The 17,913-nt window shown below is 41.7% G+C and overlaps 1 protein-coding gene across 2 annotated transcripts; it reads right to left on the bottom strand.

The window, feature by feature from the left end:
• Positions 1 to 922: 922 nt before the first annotated feature.
• On the bottom strand, positions 923 to 15,176 carry TMEM9B (TMEM9 domain family member B). 2 transcript variants are annotated; one of them, XM_057750254.1, is made up of 6 exons: positions 14,357 to 15,176; positions 12,545 to 12,604; positions 12,034 to 12,125; positions 8,255 to 8,363; positions 5,982 to 6,116; positions 923 to 2,110 (listed from the first exon to the last, which is right to left on the bottom strand). In XM_057750254.1, exons 1-6 carry the CDS (start codon positions 14,603 to 14,605, stop codon positions 1,955 to 1,957), a joined length of 801 nt encoding a protein of 266 aa, XP_057606237.1. In that variant the 5' UTR covers positions 14,606 to 15,176; the 3' UTR covers positions 923 to 1,954. The 2 variants fall into 2 exon arrangements, with proteins under 2 accessions (XP_057606237.1, XP_057606238.1); XM_057750255.1 differs by lacking the exon at positions 12,545 to 12,604 and having other exon boundaries at positions 14,357 to 15,149.
• Positions 15,177 to 17,913: the final 2,737 nt, after the last annotated feature.

Below are 17,913 nucleotides of genomic sequence, written 5' to 3'. Positions count from 1 at the left end.
GTTTTGTAAGAAAATACCCAACTGTTCTAAAGTGGTCATACCATTTTTGCATTCTCACCAGCAATGAACGAGAGTTCCTATTGTTACACATCCACATCAGCATTTGGCGTTGTCAGTGTTCTGGGTTTTGGCCATTCTAATAAGTGTGTAGTGGTATCTCACTGTTGTTTTAATTTGCATTTTCCTGTGGCCATATGATGTGGAGCATATTTTCAAATACTTATCTTCCATCTGTATATCTTCTTTGGTGAGGTGTCTGTTCAGGTCTTTGGCCCATTTTAAAATCAAGTCATTTGTCTCGTTGAGTTTTAAGAGTTCTTTGTATATTTTGGAAAACAGTACTTTATCAGATAGGTCTTTTACAAATATTTACTCCCAGTCTGTGACTTGTTTTTTTGTTCTCTTGACAGAGTCTTTCACCACAACAGAAGGTTTTAATTTTAATGAACTCCAGCTTATCAATTATTTCTTTCTTGATTCCTGCTTTTGCTGTTATATCTAATAAGTCATCACCAACCAAAGGTAATCTAGATTTTCTCCTGTGTTGTCTTCTAGGAGTCTGTAGTTTTCTGTTTTGCATTTAGGTCTATGATCCATTTTGTATTAATTTTTTGAAGAGTGTGAGGCCTGTGTCTAGCTTAATTTTTGCACGTGACTGTCCAGTTGTTCCAGTACTATTCATTGAAAAGACTTTTCTCCACTGTGTTCCCATTGTTCCTTTGTCTAAGATCAGTTAACTATATTTGTGTGGGTCTATTTCTGGGCACACACACACAGATAATTTAGTACCAGTGTTTTAGGATTAGACTGTTACAAAACAACAGTCTTACAACAGGGTTCAAGTTGTCTTTGCATCTTCAAGCTCATCATACAGCAAAAGAGGGAGGAGAGAAAAGTTAAGAGACACAGATAGGCTGGTAGGTGTTTCAAAAATTATTTTTATTGTTACATTTCAAGAGGACATAGGAAGAAAAAAGCCAGTTATCCAATAACTGCTATACCTTTCAGAGGGAGGCAACCAGAACTCCAGTGCTAGTTCAAAGCTGCACACTCTATAGCTCAAACAGCTGCCTCGCAACCTGACTAGAGGTGCTGACAAATACGTGTATGTCATCAATCCAGGGAGGCTTGGGTTTAAAAGAAAATTTCTTTATTGCCAAGTGTCCAAGTCCTTAGGATTCATCCTTAAAGATACTAGAAGAAGATGAGAAAGACCACACACCAAGACTATGTTTAGTCATTAAACTAGCGAATGGCCAGTTTGTTCCAGGATGCATTGCATCAGACATCACAGTACATGAAAAAAATCTGCATTTTGTGACGAGCCACCAGGCATTTCAGATCCAATTTACCATAAAGTGCAGCCACAGGCCAACCAGATGTCTATATAGTATAGTCAGTGCAAAATTCAAATAGGTAAGTCAGGGCTTTGACGAGGCTGGCAGACTGCAAAATATAAGTGAAACTTGAAAATAAAAGTCAAAGTCTATTTACAAAAGTTTGTTTAGTAAAGTGACTTGAGAAAAGTTATGTTACGCACTTCCCACACATCCCTCCCCTCTTCTGCCAAAAACAAAAACAAAAAATACCACACAAAAACCCCACCTGAAAATTATCTTGAAAACCAAGTTAAAACTGTGTGGTAAAAAAGAGAGTGCTTTTTCCAGGTAAAGGACTTCAAGATAATTTACAGGCAGACATATTTTTATTAATAAAAGTCACAAATAGGAAAAGGTTTATTGGCTGATGTTGTTTGAGGTGTGTGCTTTAAAAAATGCCTCCATTAATACATTAACGAGAAAAGAAAATACCAAGGGTGTTTTTGTTTCCAGTTTTGAATTTTCCAGCAAGAGTTGGTGAAATCAACAGGGTATTAAAACAAAACCCAGGAAATCTTAGTCAATTTTTTCCCATTGCCCAATTTCTTTCCAGTCACCTTGAATTCAATTCCCAATTAGCTGAGGACAACATGACGGTCAAAGACAGATTTTCGCTGCTCTTGAACTTGAAGTTTCCAACGCTGCTGGGCATACTCTACCTTATTCAGCACATTAGCTCGGCTGCGGGAGCGGGCCAGCACATCGTGGGCATTTGCAAAAGGCTGGTGATCCTAAAAGTCCAGGAATGGAGAATATCAGATGGCATGGTTCGTGTAAAACACACATACACACATCATAGCAGTTATCCAGGACGGAGATAGGAGCAGCTGGACTTTTCAAACAGACCATCTAATTTGGCCAACCACTCTTAGGCGCTCAACTGCCAGAAACAGGATGAACTCAACTACAGAAATAGGTGGTTGAAGTAAAATAAGTGATGTGGAGGTATTTGTGCAATGTTCCCATGAGTCACCATTTCCAAAGACATTTCCCTTAAGAAGCAGGGACCAAGACAAAGACAGTGGTCATTTATGTTAAAGAGAAGCCCTTCTTGATGAGTAGTGGAAAGAAAATCTATGCGTATGTTAATATCTACATGTTACAGATACAGAAAGTAGAGCTTTTTCTTGCTTTATTCAATACTATATAGCTAATCTGCAGCTGAGGAAAGGCCTGTCTTTTAACTTCCTGCCTCCTATTATATTAGAATTGTTACTTGCCGGCTTGGGGCCACATTCATCCTGGAAGATGAGTTGACTGGATCCTATCTTGGTTGGTTTTAATTTCTTCTTATGCCCTCAACACATACACTAAAAGCTTTCTCATTTCCCCCCTTCCCCAGTCTGTAATAAATACAGACACAGCTCAAGTGCCAAAATTACCCTCTATTGCTAAGGACAGTAAGGAATTATTCCATCAGTGTTTCTATTTGATAAGGACTTGAATCTTTCATTGCTGAGCACACGGTAGCCTCCATCTTAGCTGGTGTCTTAGGAAAGAGGCTACTGAAGGGTCACCCAGGCGTCTTTGACCCATGCTGATCAAAGTAAACCAATGCCACTGGTATTTGTAGTCATTACACAGGAAACCGCCACGCTGATCTCTCTCTGAATGAGATATAAACACAGCTGCCCAAATGACAAAAGGCATTCAATACTAATTTATTGCTTTTGTTTGCCTTTTCCTTGATCTCTTTTTCCTGAACCTGGGTTAGCAAAGCTCCTAAATGTTCCAACACAGGATACAAGTCACAAGTCGGACCCCCTAAACTTAAACTTGGCCTCTCGCAAAGAAACAATACTGTTTTGCTATGCATGTTTGCAAAAGCTCTATTATATATCCAGGGCAGGAGTCAGCATGTCTATGGAAAGCTATACATAACTGCATAATTATATATAAAACTATTACTAGTGTTGTTATAACACCTGTTTCTTCTTTATATAGCAAGATATATATATATATATATATATATATATATAAAATGTCGACATTTCAAAGACATCAAAGAGTTTTCTATAAAGAATCTATCCCTGCCTTCTTTACCAAAATTGCTTCAACTTTTCATTTAATTTAGGTAATATCTTTTGCAAACCCCATTCTTTTTTTTTAACCTTACAAGTGAAAATAATAAAAGAAATTCCATAAAGTCCAAATGTTTCAAAGATGTAAGAAAGAAGGTTAAGAAAGAGGAAGGCAGCTAATGTTGCTGGATTACTGTATCTCCCATGAGGAAATAAACCAATCCAAGGTCATCTAACAAATGAGCACAAACACAAGTCTTAGATCCCCTAACCTTGACTTGGTGTCACATCTCCTCAACACACTGATTTTGTTCAGGTAGATTAAAATGACACTATATGAATACCGTGCTTCAGTGAACTTGTATATAAAACATTATCACCGTTGGTTTGTTTTGCCATAAATAAGACTGGGAAGAAGGATGTGCTTTACCAGCAGAGTGCTTCTCAATTTCATAGTCCTGTTATCTACTCTTCAAGGTAGGGGGAGAAACATCTTCTTAAGATACAAATTTAAAGGACTAAACAAACCAGTTAATCCTTTTGGTCTATTCTCCATCTATCAGAACAAGATTGAACTAGCTGCTCATGGTCATGGATGCTGGGAGAATGCAAATAGAGATTTACCCTTTATATATGTTTGTTCTTTTTACACCTGATAAAATTACAATAAATACAAAACATGCTTTAATGTAATGCTGGGATAATAGCAATGAGATGTGTCATGGATATATGATACAGTAAATATTGTGACTACTTGCAGTGAGCTTCTTAACTACTTGTGCTAACGCTCACTTGATTCAAAGTGCTCTATACCCAACAAAAATGGAAAAAAATTAAAATACAATTTAACTGAGAATTTAACAAAAGCATGATTAAAGGCACATAAAGAGTGAAGAACTCTCATCTAGGATTAGCTACAATTGTAGGAATTTAAATTGAACTTCTTTTTGTACAGAGTTGTTACCATAAATTCACAGCTCTGTTTAGAAAACTTCTCTCGGCCCAGAATCAATTTAACAGGTATCCAAAAGTCAGCCAGGCCTCTCAAGACAATGTTCCCATATGGTTGATATGCACACAGAATCAATCACTGGTGAACAAAATGGTTACTAAGCACATGGCCCCATCAATCAAATGCCTTTCCTACATGTTTTCCTCTACACATTTGTGCATCCATTTCTTTTATGTTTGTGTATTACATTCATATTGTCTATTCCTAAAATCAGGAACCAGATATTTAATGCTATAAGGGATGTAGTTTAGGTCAGACTTTCTATCTACGTGCGTATAATGAAACAGTTTATGTGGCCTTTGATACATAATGTTTTCACATGTTAGTAGTTCTCAACTGGGGGTGATTTTGAGAACTACAGGACAGCCCCCTAAAACAAACAATCATCTGACCCAAATGTCAATGGGAAATGTCATATGTGAATCAAAATTAACATGGGAACAGTATTTGAGACTCTAATGCTTCCTGATATGGAAAAGTTACTCGTCATGTGTTGGTTGAATAAAGAAAGGAAGCAAGGGGAAAAGAGGCAAAGAGGTGTTTCTATGAAAGTTCTTCACGAAACAAAACTGAAATCTTGCTCAAATAAGTTGAGTACTCAGTATTGATATTCATGAGACAAGCAGGCTCCGTAGCTATAACTTAAGCCATTCAGTCGGGATCCCCTTTCTCATCTTTCACCAATGGGTCCACAAGCCATTCCAGAGTAAAAGGACTTTTGACTGTGGTTGGCAAGGGTTCACCGTGGCTTTGGCTTTTGGGATTGATTCTTGAAACTCTACTAAATTTTATCCACCTTAAGAAACAGTTCAAAAAAGCAATCCAAAATAAAAAGTAATTTCTGAAAAAAAATATATAATAATAAAATAGTGGAAAATTTGGAAACAAACCAAAACAGGCTAATGACAAAACAAACAATATAATTCTCTAAGGCATACTGAATAACAAATCTGTGGACTCTGTCAATTTCTAAACAGTTTTGGGTGAAGTAATATTAATTATATATACAAATATGCATGTGTTTTAAAGATAGGAAGAGAATCAGGAGTGATGGTTTTATTTTTCTCTAGAGTTAAAGATCACAGATTTTTTTAAAGAATGAGGAAAATAGGAAATATAAAACATCAGCAGGTTATCAAGCTGTACTTCACTAAGTAAAGAACATTATGGTTTTCATGCTTCCATTTACTAAAGCTCTTTGCCTTTTAAAATATTTGGTGATGTTGACAGGAAAGGTGTTCAGGCAGGAGCCTAGGAAGAAAACTATCTCAGATGCTTTTCTCAATGTAAACAGGAAAAGGCGAAGAAAATTGTGCCTTTGGTAGCGAACGGCAAAGCCTTGTACAGCCCTCTCACCAAGGATGATTGGTGCAAACCACCATATTTATGGCTTTAGAGAGCAGTTTCCTCATAAAGAGATATACACTAATATTAGAACTGTCTTTAGCTTCTCTGCTTGAGGATCTGCTCCAGACATGGACATCTACATGTCACTACTCTTTGCTTGCACTTTACATCAGATGATGACAGAGACAGGCCTTGAACAGCTAGGGCATGCTAAGAACTTACCCCAGCATCATCATCACTCTGTATCAATTGTGAGTGTCCAAACAGGCGTCTCTTCAGTATGGGCTCAACCAGAGTAAGATACACCATGTACAGAAGCAGAAGGCCCAAAATGGAGAGATAAATTATAATAGTAACCTAAAGGAAATGGAAAATAAGTTACATCTCTGTTCAAGACAAGAAATCAGAATTTTGTATAATAATGCTAAAGCCATAGTGAAGACTGATCTATCCGTTAAGCATGTACGATTTCTACACAAACCAGATTCCAGCATAAGAAACAAACTCAACTCTTCACCAAAGTATTATTTATAGAAAAAGAGGAAAGAAAGCATTTTGTCTTTGGGATCTTTTCACGAGTCTTCAAAATTCCATCTTCATCTACTACTAATCACTTTTCACCACTGATAGCACAGCAGTTTTCTTTTTTCACCTGAATGCAGTGTCCTAGATTCAACAGCACTAAGGTCAAGACCACTCTCTGTTAGGAACACTAACAGAAAACGTAATTCAGATGAATTTCAACAGCATACTGTTTTAGATCAATTTAGATATACAAAAGTACATTTTAGGCACACAATTTTCTTGAGATCTTAATTCGTGTGGTGTCAAGCAGTACAACGTGACACCTCCCACTAAAATGGCTACAGTTAAAGACAGGCAATACCAAATGTTAGTGAGAATGTAGAGAAACTGAACCCTCATATGTTGCTGGTGAGAATGTAAAATGGTACAACTACTTTAGAATACCAACTGGCAGTGTCTTAAAAAGTTAAATATAAATTTACCTCTCTTAGGAGTCTACCCAAGAGAAAGGAAAACATATATCCACACAAAGACATGTAAGCAGATATTCATGACAGCATTATTCATAAGAGTAAAAATCTGGAAATAATCGAAATGTCCATCGACTGATGAATGGATAAACAAAATGTATGTCATGTAATAGAATGCTATTCAGTAATAAGAAGGAATTAAGTATTGATACAACATGAATAGACCTCAAAAGCATTATGTTATGTGAAAGAAACCAGCCACAGAAGACCACACATGATTCCATTTATATGAAATGTCCAGATTTGTAGACACAGAAAGTAGAAGAGTGGTTGTCTAGGGCTGGGGGTAGGAATGGGATTAACCATAAATGGGCATGAAGGATCTTCTGGGGGTGATAGGAATGTTCTAAAACTGGATTTTAAAAAATGGTTTTAAATTTGCTACAATTTGTAAAATTGTACACCTATAATGAGTGACGTTTGGGGTATGTAAATTATACATAAAAACTTTGGTAAAAAAATAAAAAAGTACAGTGATGATTTCTCTATAGGACAGAACCCTGCTGGAGCAGGAGCTCTCCTGCAGGGTCAATCACAACAGGAATCTTTGTAACTGATACAGCTGACCACCCCAGATTCCCCGAGGCCTTTTTTTGGGAACAGGAATAGAAGCTCCATATAAAAAAATTGGGGAGAACGATCAGCCACCATTCCAAAGTAACTGAACTCATAAGAGGTCCAAATTGTGATGAGAGCGATCTGCATTCCATTTCCTATAAAAGATAAAGGAAGGAAATCTTTTTTTTTAAATTTATTTAATTATTTGGCTGCACTGGGTCTTAGTTGAAACATGCGGGATCTACTAGGGTAAGTCAAAAAATATCCACACTCCAGTTATATTAAAACTTCTGTAAATTCTACAGCCAGAGTGTGGATACTTTTTGACTCACCCTCATAGTTCCTTGATGAGGCATCGAACTTGGGCCCCCTGCACTGGGAGCACAGAGTCTTACCTGTTGGACCACCAGGGAAGTCCCAAGAAAGGAAATCTTAAAATCCAGAAGTGATGTTTCTAGGATAGAGTAGTCACTCATATATAACTTTTTCTAAAGGTTGAGAAGGTAGGAAGAAGAAGGTCTAATCATCCTGCTTTCCCACTAATCTTTGGCATACGTGGCCCACAGAGAAGCTGGAATGTCTTTCTGGGAAATGCTAGTTACACGTTGGGCTTTTCTGTGCCATTTCACATACCACACCTATCTAAGGTATCCTAATTAACCCACAAAGCATCTCAATGAGGCAGGCAGAGAGCAGGCCATTGCTCCTTTCAGGGTGGGGACTGGGGATGAGGAAGGAGGGTGTAAGAGGGTGGTGGGGAAGAGGATGGAAGAGCAATAGTTTCGGTAACTAAATAGAATTCAAATGTCCAAAATTTTCTTTCTTTTCTAGATACCATAAAAAACTGTTCCAGGAGCAGAAAAGATGGATTTTTTTTTTTACCTTGATCGTAACAGAGCTTCTTTCCTCATATTTGCATTCACAGCGTAGACAGTATGCTTCTACATCAGGCCCCCGCACAGGCATGGGATCCACAACGTGAAGGCAATCACTGAAAAAACAAAGATAAAAAACTGCTTAAACCTTGCTGGATTTTCTATTTGCACTGTTCAAATCTTTCCTGAAATCCAGAATAATCAATGAACTTACCCAATGAAAGAATATAAGGAACAAATAATCAATAAGGGAAGTGAAATCATTTCCTCTCTCAATATTAGCAATTTGGTAAGATTTAACAGTCTAAGAAACCACAAGGATCAAAACTACAATGAGGTATCATGTCACACCAGTCAGAATGGGCATCATCAAAAAATCTACAAGCAATAAATGCTGCAGAGGGTGTGGAGAAAAGGGAACCCTCCAACACTGTTGGTGGGAATGTAAATTGGTGCAGCCACTATTCAGAACAGTATGGAGGTTCCTTAAGAAACTAAAAACAGAGCTCCCATATGATCCAGCAATCCCACTCCTGGGCATATATCTGGAGAAAACTGTAATTTGAAAAGATACATGCACCCTGATGTTCACTGCAGCACTATTTACAATAGCTAGGACGTGCAAGCAACCTAAATGTCCATGGACAGATGACTGGGTAAAGAAGAAACCAAAAAGACACATATGTAGCAGCTACTTTCAAAAGTGCTATTTATAGTTTAACATGCACCTGAAAAATCCCAAATGGGATTGAAAACTACTTAGCAGATCAAGTCATATTTAGACTTGTTCATTTAGCAAGAAAAACTGCTTTAAATGATTTACAGTAACCTGGAACATTATTCAAATATGAGATTACCTCTCTTATGAATTAACAAACATCATCTAAACTGCCAAAGTATGGTATATGAATGGCGAATCACACCTAACAGCTGGTAAATTATGAAACTCTGAGAACTGAACACCACAGTAAGAACCAAGTACTTTTCTTAATGACCAAAAGTCTATTTAAAAGCATGGAGAAGCAGGATTAGGACAACAGAAATATTTTAAAGTGAAAACTAATTACCTGGCAACAGTATATAAAAAATAATAAAAGGCTGAATGTTTTTGTTACTGGATGTGGTTTATCTTCTCCCCATTTCCCGGGCCACTTATTTATGGCTTATGAAAAAGCAATTCTATCCAAAAGATCTTTTTCCCAGAAATCTGTCAGTTCTAGGAAATAATTAAATTCTTACTCTCCCCAGCTATTAGGAGCCCGCTACTCTGATCACCTTCAGCAAAAGTAGGCAAAGCTTTCCTGTCCTCCTGCTGGCTGCTGGGCAGTCTTCTTCCCTTTTGTCCTCTCTCCCTTAGGAATTTCTGGCTGCCTCAAGAACTCCACTACAACATCCTGTTTCACTTCACCCACCTTCTTGAGGGCACCCAATGCTCCAGGCTGATTCTTTCTCTTTGCCCTATCAGAACATACTTTTTTTGTGTTCTGTTCCGTCTGAGCTGTGGCATAAGAAAGAAAACTCAAAATGACATAAATGATAAAAATTCAGTCCGTTTTCCTTAACAGGTAATTTAATTTTAACAAAGGTAGCAATGAAAAAATAGTCTCAACTGGCAGAATTTCAAATAAGAGTAAGGTCCCACAACTCACACCACACAAGTGTGTGGTATTGGTTCCAAACGTATAGAAGACCAGGAATGTATCCAGCTAGATGCAGGCATAAAACAGGCAGAGGAAGCTAAATTCCACTGCAGGGGTATCTAGCTCAGAATCATAGAGGTCACCCAGCCCAGCACTCTCAGAGAGGTCACCTGCACAAGGTCACAGAGTAAATTAATAGCTAAAAGGACGGGAATCCAAGGCTCCTGCCTCCTAGGACAGCCCCCTATATCTCTCTGAACCTCAGGAAAATGAGACTTATCTCCTACTTAGTTTCCTATTTCAGCTTCAGAAGCCTTAGTAATAATACTTAAGAATTACTTGGGAATCTAAGTGTTGAGCACTGAGTGTTTTTTGGAAGTACAAATACAGTTTAATAACAAAGAGATTCTGAGCACTGTGCAGGGTGGAAGAGGAAGCAGGAAGGTTTGCTCTGGCTGGCCAGTCATTGCAAACACAGAACCCAGACACAGAACTCAACCACTTTAGGAACTAGGCAACACCTCCCCCTAGTGCCAAAAGGAGGACATCATCAGCTTCAAATCACACCCCAAACACAAACTAGAGAACTCAAATGTTTAAGTTAAGACAGTATAGGTCAATGAAGAATTAAAGCTAATAACTGGACAAAATGGAGGCCTGGAGGTAAAAATATATATAATATATTGGAAGCCTCAGAAAGCCATGACATCTTGATTAGTCATAACTTGCCTACCCTTCTAAAGCCAGTGAAAAACTTTCAGTGACATCTGTGAATCTATCCCCAGTAAAAGGCTAAGCTGCAGGAAGGAAGCAAGGGAGAGAAGAAAAATTCCAAAGCAAGCCTTGTTTTCAACGGTTTATTTTCAAAGCTCCCTATTTTCACCAATAACTAGGGATAAATGATATATGGTTCTCTGTGAACCTGGAATAACAAAAAGTCAGTGAAAAGATTAGTGCTAAACACTTGAATAGTGAGTTCATTTGCCACTCAAGTAACAGGCATCATATTCTATTACTGATAACAGAATAAACTGATTGTAAGTGCTCAATATATTTGGGGAATTTATAGGAATAACATTTGAACTTTCTTTTCATATAAGTAATTTGCTGATATAAAACCTAGAAGAATAGCTAAATCACTTTGTAGAATGAGACAATTTAAACACAGAAGCTCACAAGAAGTTCTCAAGAATACACTTACCAAATATCAGATTGAATCCAAATGTACATCCTGGGAAGAACAGATGACATCGGAAAAGCTAAACATGCTCAAAGGCTGCCTTTTCTTATTCAAAGTCAGCTTGGAATGTTGCAACCGAATGAATTTAATTCTGCTTTCAAACTTTCGGGGCTACTTAGCTATGAAATTGGGTACATGTGAAAGTACCGAACATTTGGAGCTATTTTTCTTCTGTGCCTGTCCTGGCAATCTTCCATCACAAACCATAAAATGTCCCACTCCAGGGTAAGGAGCCCACCTATCCTGCTACACAACAACTGCTTCCCAATCATTTTATGGCACATGTAGAAAAAGCTATCATTTGTAAGGTCCACTGGGATAAACAGAGAAAGCAGCTGGTGGCTAGCCAGTCAGGATCCCAGTCATCACAGCCCTGCCTGATTATATGCCAAGGACTGAAGGGATCAATGACTTGGCACACCTATAACCTGTTAATGACACACTGATTGGTAAACTCATATATATGGCTCGTTTCCATTCCCTCCTGAGCCTCTTGACACTTTTAAACATAGTCTCCTATATCTGACAATATATCATCAAAACATACAAGTTGTACAAACTATGGCCCAGATAAATGAGGCTTGCTTACTTTCCTTTGAGAAGCAAGAGGGAGGACCAAAATTTAAAGGGACACAGAAGGGTAGCTGTGAGTAGCTTGGGTGTCACAAACCCAGCCCCATTCCAATGTAAAACCCTCCCTGCCTGGGACTTTTGGCTGCATTCCTTTAGGTCTACATCATGCACTCAGGGCCTTATTCTCACTTTTTGAAATGGAAATGGAATTCAACACTTTTGCTTAAAAAGAAACACTTAAAAGAAAACAGTACATTGAATGAATATCCAGGGCTAACAGTAAAAACCAAAGAAATAAATTTGACAGGTAATTCAGTAATCCAAAATACTTACCAGTCTTTTTGGGATATGTTCTTATTATAAATATGCCCAGAATTATCTTTATAGGGAGGACAGATACATTTACATCGGACATCCTCAGAATTCTGTAACCAAAATAGAAACTTAGTACAGCTTGTTGACAGTTTATCATCAATATTTTTAAAAACTGCAGCTTATACATTTTGCTAAGCATCCCCTGCCAAGTATTCTAAAACCATTCATTTAAAATTTTAAATAACTTTGAGAGATACAAGTTTTTAAAAGCCATTGGTAATGCTAATGAATCATTATATATTACATAAAATTATTTTGAAATAATATCCAGTATCTGTGACTTATTAATCACATTTTTTTTTGTCACATGACAATCAAATTGTGCTTATGTTATCACCATCTACCTGCCAGTAGAAAGACGAGGTAGACAGACAGCTGTGCCTGCAAATAAGAATGCTGATTACAGGAGGATGGGGAAAATATCAAACTAAAAATTACTCACAAAACAAATCACAATTCTTCTACTCACCATCTTTCCACCCTCTGGTAGAAAGGCATTGATATGGATAAAATGGGTTGGGCCAGAGTCCTATAGAAGGGATGAAGTTTTAGAGGTGCTCAGCTATAATTAGAAAGGAAGTACATAAGGAAAGTAGCTTGAGTGTAGCTGAGATCAGTTTGGTCTACCCTTCCCAGGAAACTTTGCTTCTAATCCCTGGGAGACAGAGAGGACAACTACTGATAAAGCAAGTTTCAAGAGGTGGAGGAAGAGGTGACTAAATTTATGAATGGAGGAAGTAGGAGATGCTTCCTTAGCAAAGGGGAATCTAATCCGAGAAGGCAGTAGCTCATTAGTTTCCAGAGGACCAGGGGCAAAGCTCCTCTATATGGTGGTATGTCTGGCAGAGTTGTTGATAATTCATTTAGTCACTCATCAACTACTTAGTGAGCATCTGTCCTGTGCCAGAACTTGTGCGCAATGAGGTGGATTCAGATAAGCATAAGACATGGTTCCTGCCAGTAATTAGGACACACCCAAATAAAGGAGACTGACAAATACGTGGTTACAGTGCACCACTTAAAGTGATGACAGGAGATATGCAGAGGGTGCCAACAATGTTTTGAAAGTCAGGAAACTTGCTGCTGTCCCTGTTTCTGGAGAGAAGTAGGGAAGATTTCAAAAAGAATCCTTGACCTGAACAACAAGAACCTACTGTGTAGCATAGTCAACTATACTCAATATCTGGTAATAACCTATAATGGAAAAGAATCTGAATTACTCTGCTGTACACCTGAAACTAACACAGCATTGTAAATTAACTATATTTCAATAAAAAAAAAAAAAGCCTTGACTAAAACGCCCCCCATCTGTATGTTTCTCATCCATCTTTCCCAGCCCCTATATTTAAACGTATTATAGATTAAAGCTCCAATTTAAAAAAAAAATGCAAATGTCATTCTGTTTTCCCATCACATTAATGTGAATGCCTTCTGTTTTCCCCAGTAATGAGGCAGTTCATCAAGGACTGGTCTGGAGGGTATGGGCATGAAGGGGACTAGAGAACCATCAAGAGACTAGAAGGGTCAAGAAATGGAGCAGGGGAGAAGGCCACAACCTCACCTCTCCTGTAGTTTGGATCCTCCCTTACCCACTAAATTATCTGGAAGAGAGAAGGCAAGAAAGGGGCCAGGAGGTCCTGGAAGGAGTCTGGTGAGGATATGAGGCTGGTGAGAGAGGCTCTGTAGGTCCTATTGAGAAGGAAGGCTGCTAGGAGAAGCGAGTTCCCACAGTGGGAAGGGAATCTGTTCAGGGATGCGTTGAGAGGAGCTGGTTCCTAAGAGGGAAGACACCTGTGAGATGGGGGCTTCCTATCATTTTGGCTTGGGGAATTGGGGCGGGGGGGGTGGTCTGTAAGGCTGGTGAGGGGCGGCGGTAGATCGTCAGAGCTGAAGCGTATAAAGTTAGTTAAAGGCTCTTAGAGTTGGAAAAGCTGTGAAGTTTAAGGGGGATGCTGTCGGGGCTGGGAAGGGAAATTCAAGCAGGCGGAGATGCCGCCCCGGCTCTGGGCGCCGCCAGGGCCGGGTGGAGCCGAGGCGGGGGCGGGGTGTCAGCGCCTGGGGTGGGAGGGGGTGGGGGCGGGGACTGTCGGGCCGTCGGAGCTGGAGGGCTGAGGTGCTACCTGGGAGTCGGGAGGGCTCCGGGTGGGGCTCCCTCTGCCAGGGCTGCGAAGCTAGGGGTCGGGCCGTCGGGGCCGGGAGAAGACCGGGGAGGCACGCGGGTGGACAAGGCCGGAGGCAGGGGAGGGGCTCGGGTCTGGAGCGAAGGCTGGGCGGGACTCACCTTGGCGGCGTCTGACAGCTGCACCAGCAGCAGCACCGAGAGCGCCAGGCAGGACAGGCTGAGCATGGAGCCGAGACGGAGGAGGCCGGCCCACAGGGTCGCCATCGCTGCCAGGCCCAGCAGTCCCCACCGCCGGAGCCCCCGAGACCTGCTCCCGGTCGGGCTCCGGCTCGGGCTTGGGCTCCTCCGCCCGCACTTCCGTCTGGGCCCTCGCGTCACGGGCCGCGCCGGGTCAGCTACGAAAAGCATTCGCCCCGGAAACGGTTCCCGGTGCGAAGGCCCGGAGGCTGCGCGGCGCTTCGGGCGCGGAGGAGGCCTCTCCGCGGCGCAGCCTGGGTCCGGCGGGGCTTCGAGGCGCTAGGATAGCTTTCCCGGGCACCCAGGCGGCGGGGCTGTGGGCCGTCAGTGCACGGGGCGGTCCTCCCACCCAGGGAGACCCCCCCCCAGCAAGCCCGGGGGGAGGGGGGCCGCGAGCGACCCTCGCGAGGCCGGAGCAGTTCTTTGCCAGACCCAGAGGGAGCCTGCGCCCCAGGAATGGAGGAGAGGCGGCTCGTCCCGGCGGCGCCGGCGGGGCGGGTGCTAGGCGTAGGGACAGGTGTGGGACTGGCCAAGCCATCCCTTCCCGGGAAGCCCGCCCCCAGTCAGAGGGTCGAGGCACTTTGGCGCTCTCTCTGGCGCTTTGGGTACTGACCTGCGGCCCACTCGCCTCCCGGACACCGCTCCCCGCGAGGTTGCTAACAATCTGTGAGCTGCCTTCGTGGGTGTGGCCTCTGTTTGGGGCTCCCCACTGGCTTTCCCCCGGGGGGCTGACCGCCTAGGCCCAGCCTGCCGCCAGGAACTGGGAAACAGCGGAGGGGCTGGGCTGGACCGGACCAGGCCAGGCTCCGGAAGGTGTGGAGTTGGCGAGAGAACCGCCCTGGTAGCCTCCTCCGCCCAGGATTCCAGAAGGTGGGGGATCGCGGCGCTACAGTCCTGTTCTGGGAGGCTGGCCCCTAAGTCAGAACTAGGGGAGCGCTGACCCATCTTTCCCAAAGCGGGTCATCCTGAAGGGTAATTTAGGAGAACCCTGGAGATGGCACAGTGTCTCCAATTAAAATATTTTTCAGTTAGTAGAGACAGTGGGGCGAAGTGGAAAGGATGCAGGGGCTCATCACAACCTTTACAGATTTTTGAATGACCTTCGTTCAAACACTTCCCTATTCTGGGCTCAGTATGAGGGGAGTGAACTCTTTTCTGTGGATTTCAAATTCTGCTTTCATGGAATACCCGTGTTCCTTTCTCTGAACAAAACTTTAAAAGTGGTCTTCTCCTAGTTTGTGGAGATGTATTAGTTAAGAGAGAGAATTTTCTCAATATTTTTCTCGCATGTGATTCTTGTTGATGCTAGACTCCAATGCAAGAAGGTGTCTGATAGTACACCAAATATTTTTAGCCCCCTTCAGTCCCAAATGATGACTGGTGCCCAGTCCCAACCAGAACCATAGTGGCAGGACTAGATGACCTTTCACCAAGGCCCCTCCAGGCTGCCCTGTGAAGATGATGTTACATTAGTTAACTGTCAAGTTTTCTTAGCGGGTGTCCTGCTGGCCAGAGGACAGTCTGGAGACACCACGGGTCAACTGTGTCTGACTGTGATGCACTTGTGGATTTGTGATTGCTAAAAGCTGTTTTATCAGCAAGTTTGGGATTAGTTTTGGGTTAGTTGTCTAGGCCTGGCATCTGAAGGGAGTGCTTACTCTTTGGCTGAAACCTCATAGGCCTTCCCGTTCTTTTTCAAAATTGTTCTCAGGGCCTTGATTGGGGGTGCAGAGACCTAAAGGAAATATATAATAGTGCCTCACCAAGTACACTAAGCCAGGGCAGAATTTTAGAGTTACACTGTCTGACATTGTAGCCACTAGCCGCATGTGCCAACTGAGCACTTGAAGTGTGACTGGTCTGAGTTGTGATATGCTGTAAATGTAAAATATACTGAATTTCAAAGACAATATGAAAAACAGAATATCTCAATAATGTTTTTATATTAAGGTTGAAATATTTTGTATGCATTAGGTTAAAAAATGTTATTAAAATAATTTCATTTGTTTCTTTTTACTTCTCAAATTAGCTACTAGAAAATTTTAATATTTATATTAGACATAGCTGTTCTAGAATATATATAGGATGTGGCTTCTATGAGTAGAGTGTGGCCATAATAAGATGGTTGGTTGCCTGGCTAGAGTCTGAATGAAGACTCAGGCCTAGGTAAGGACAGGGGTGACAGAGCTGAACTGGCACAGCTAGGGCCTAGGGTTTGAGGTGGGGGGTGTGTAATATGTCACTAAACAATGAATATAATTCCAGGTGACACAAGTGGAGGAGTCAGTTCTTCTTGTTCTGCCCTGCTTATACCTAGATAACGCTTACTTTCCCCTTAGGTCAGGGGTCTTCTCAACTAGGAGCCTTCCCTTACATGCACTTCCATCTGTACTTGTGCAGATCTCTTTCCTAACATAACCCGTTAGTATAAAATTGTTTTCATATCTCCCTCTATACTCCCAACCTCCACCAAAATTTTGCAAACTATGTGAGGGCAGGGGCCTTGTTCATTATCTTTGTACCTGAAGACTGGGATAGAGTTAAAAACAGTAAGTGTTTGTGGGGACCTGGAAAAGGGAAAAGGAATGGGAGAGACCTCTCTGGTCAGTTTCCAAGAATCAGGTACCTACTTGAATCCCTACTTTATTCAGGGCGATGCTGAGATGCCCAAAGAAGTGCAGATGGGATCTGGGGCACCGTAGTAGGCAGGAGAGGGGTGACTTCTGATCTAGGGTTTTCCTAGACCTCCAGGTCACATCAGAGTTGTTCTGTTTACAGATAAGACTGGCCTTAGTGAGTACCCACTCTTTTGCCTGCTTCCCTGTAACTAGGCTTCCTTACTGTGTTCCACGTAAGAAGTGACAAGTCCAGGTGCACCTTCCTACCAGGCATGCACCCTCTCACTTTGTAAGGCCTAAAAAATTCCCTGGTGGGGGATGGTCAGAAGAGTAAGAAGAGTTTTCTCTAAATTTAAGTGTGGAAGTCAGAAGGTTAGGAAGCAGAAGTGACAATTTATGTATCTGGGACAAATGTATCTGGGACCGAGGTTTTGCTAGCTCTGTCTGCAGTCCCCTCACCCCTTTTCCCCTCCAGTGCTCAAATAGCTCTCTGGATGCCCCAGTCTTCTTTCTCCACCTCATCCTTTCTGATCTACTCAGCAGTTTCCCCGGCCACAGCAGCCCAGGAGAACAGATGGAGTTATGCACAGCATCAATACGATGGTTTCCTTGGACTGTGTCTCCAGTGGTTACAGCAGGACACACGCCCTGAGAAGTTCTTCTGAGCATACCCTGGCAATGTCTCATAGGAGCCCTCTCCTTTACCATGTGCATCGCCAGGGTGTTCCCTCCTACGTAAGCCCCCTTTAGTGAGATTTTCTGCCCCCTGCTACCTGTAAAGCCACAGAAGTAGACCATGTCATCACTTGCTGGCTCCCACCATGGTGACAACAGTGTATAAGACCAGAATTATATCTTTCT

This window comes from Hippopotamus amphibius, chromosome 9 (genome assembly GCF_030028045.1).
Source record: "Hippopotamus amphibius kiboko isolate mHipAmp2 chromosome 9, mHipAmp2.hap2, whole genome shotgun sequence".
Lineage (NCBI taxonomy): Eukaryota > Metazoa > Chordata > Mammalia > Artiodactyla > Hippopotamidae > Hippopotamus > Hippopotamus amphibius.
The sequence above is the reverse complement of the archived record's forward strand: the minus strand, read 5'-3'. Positions and strand labels throughout refer to the sequence as shown.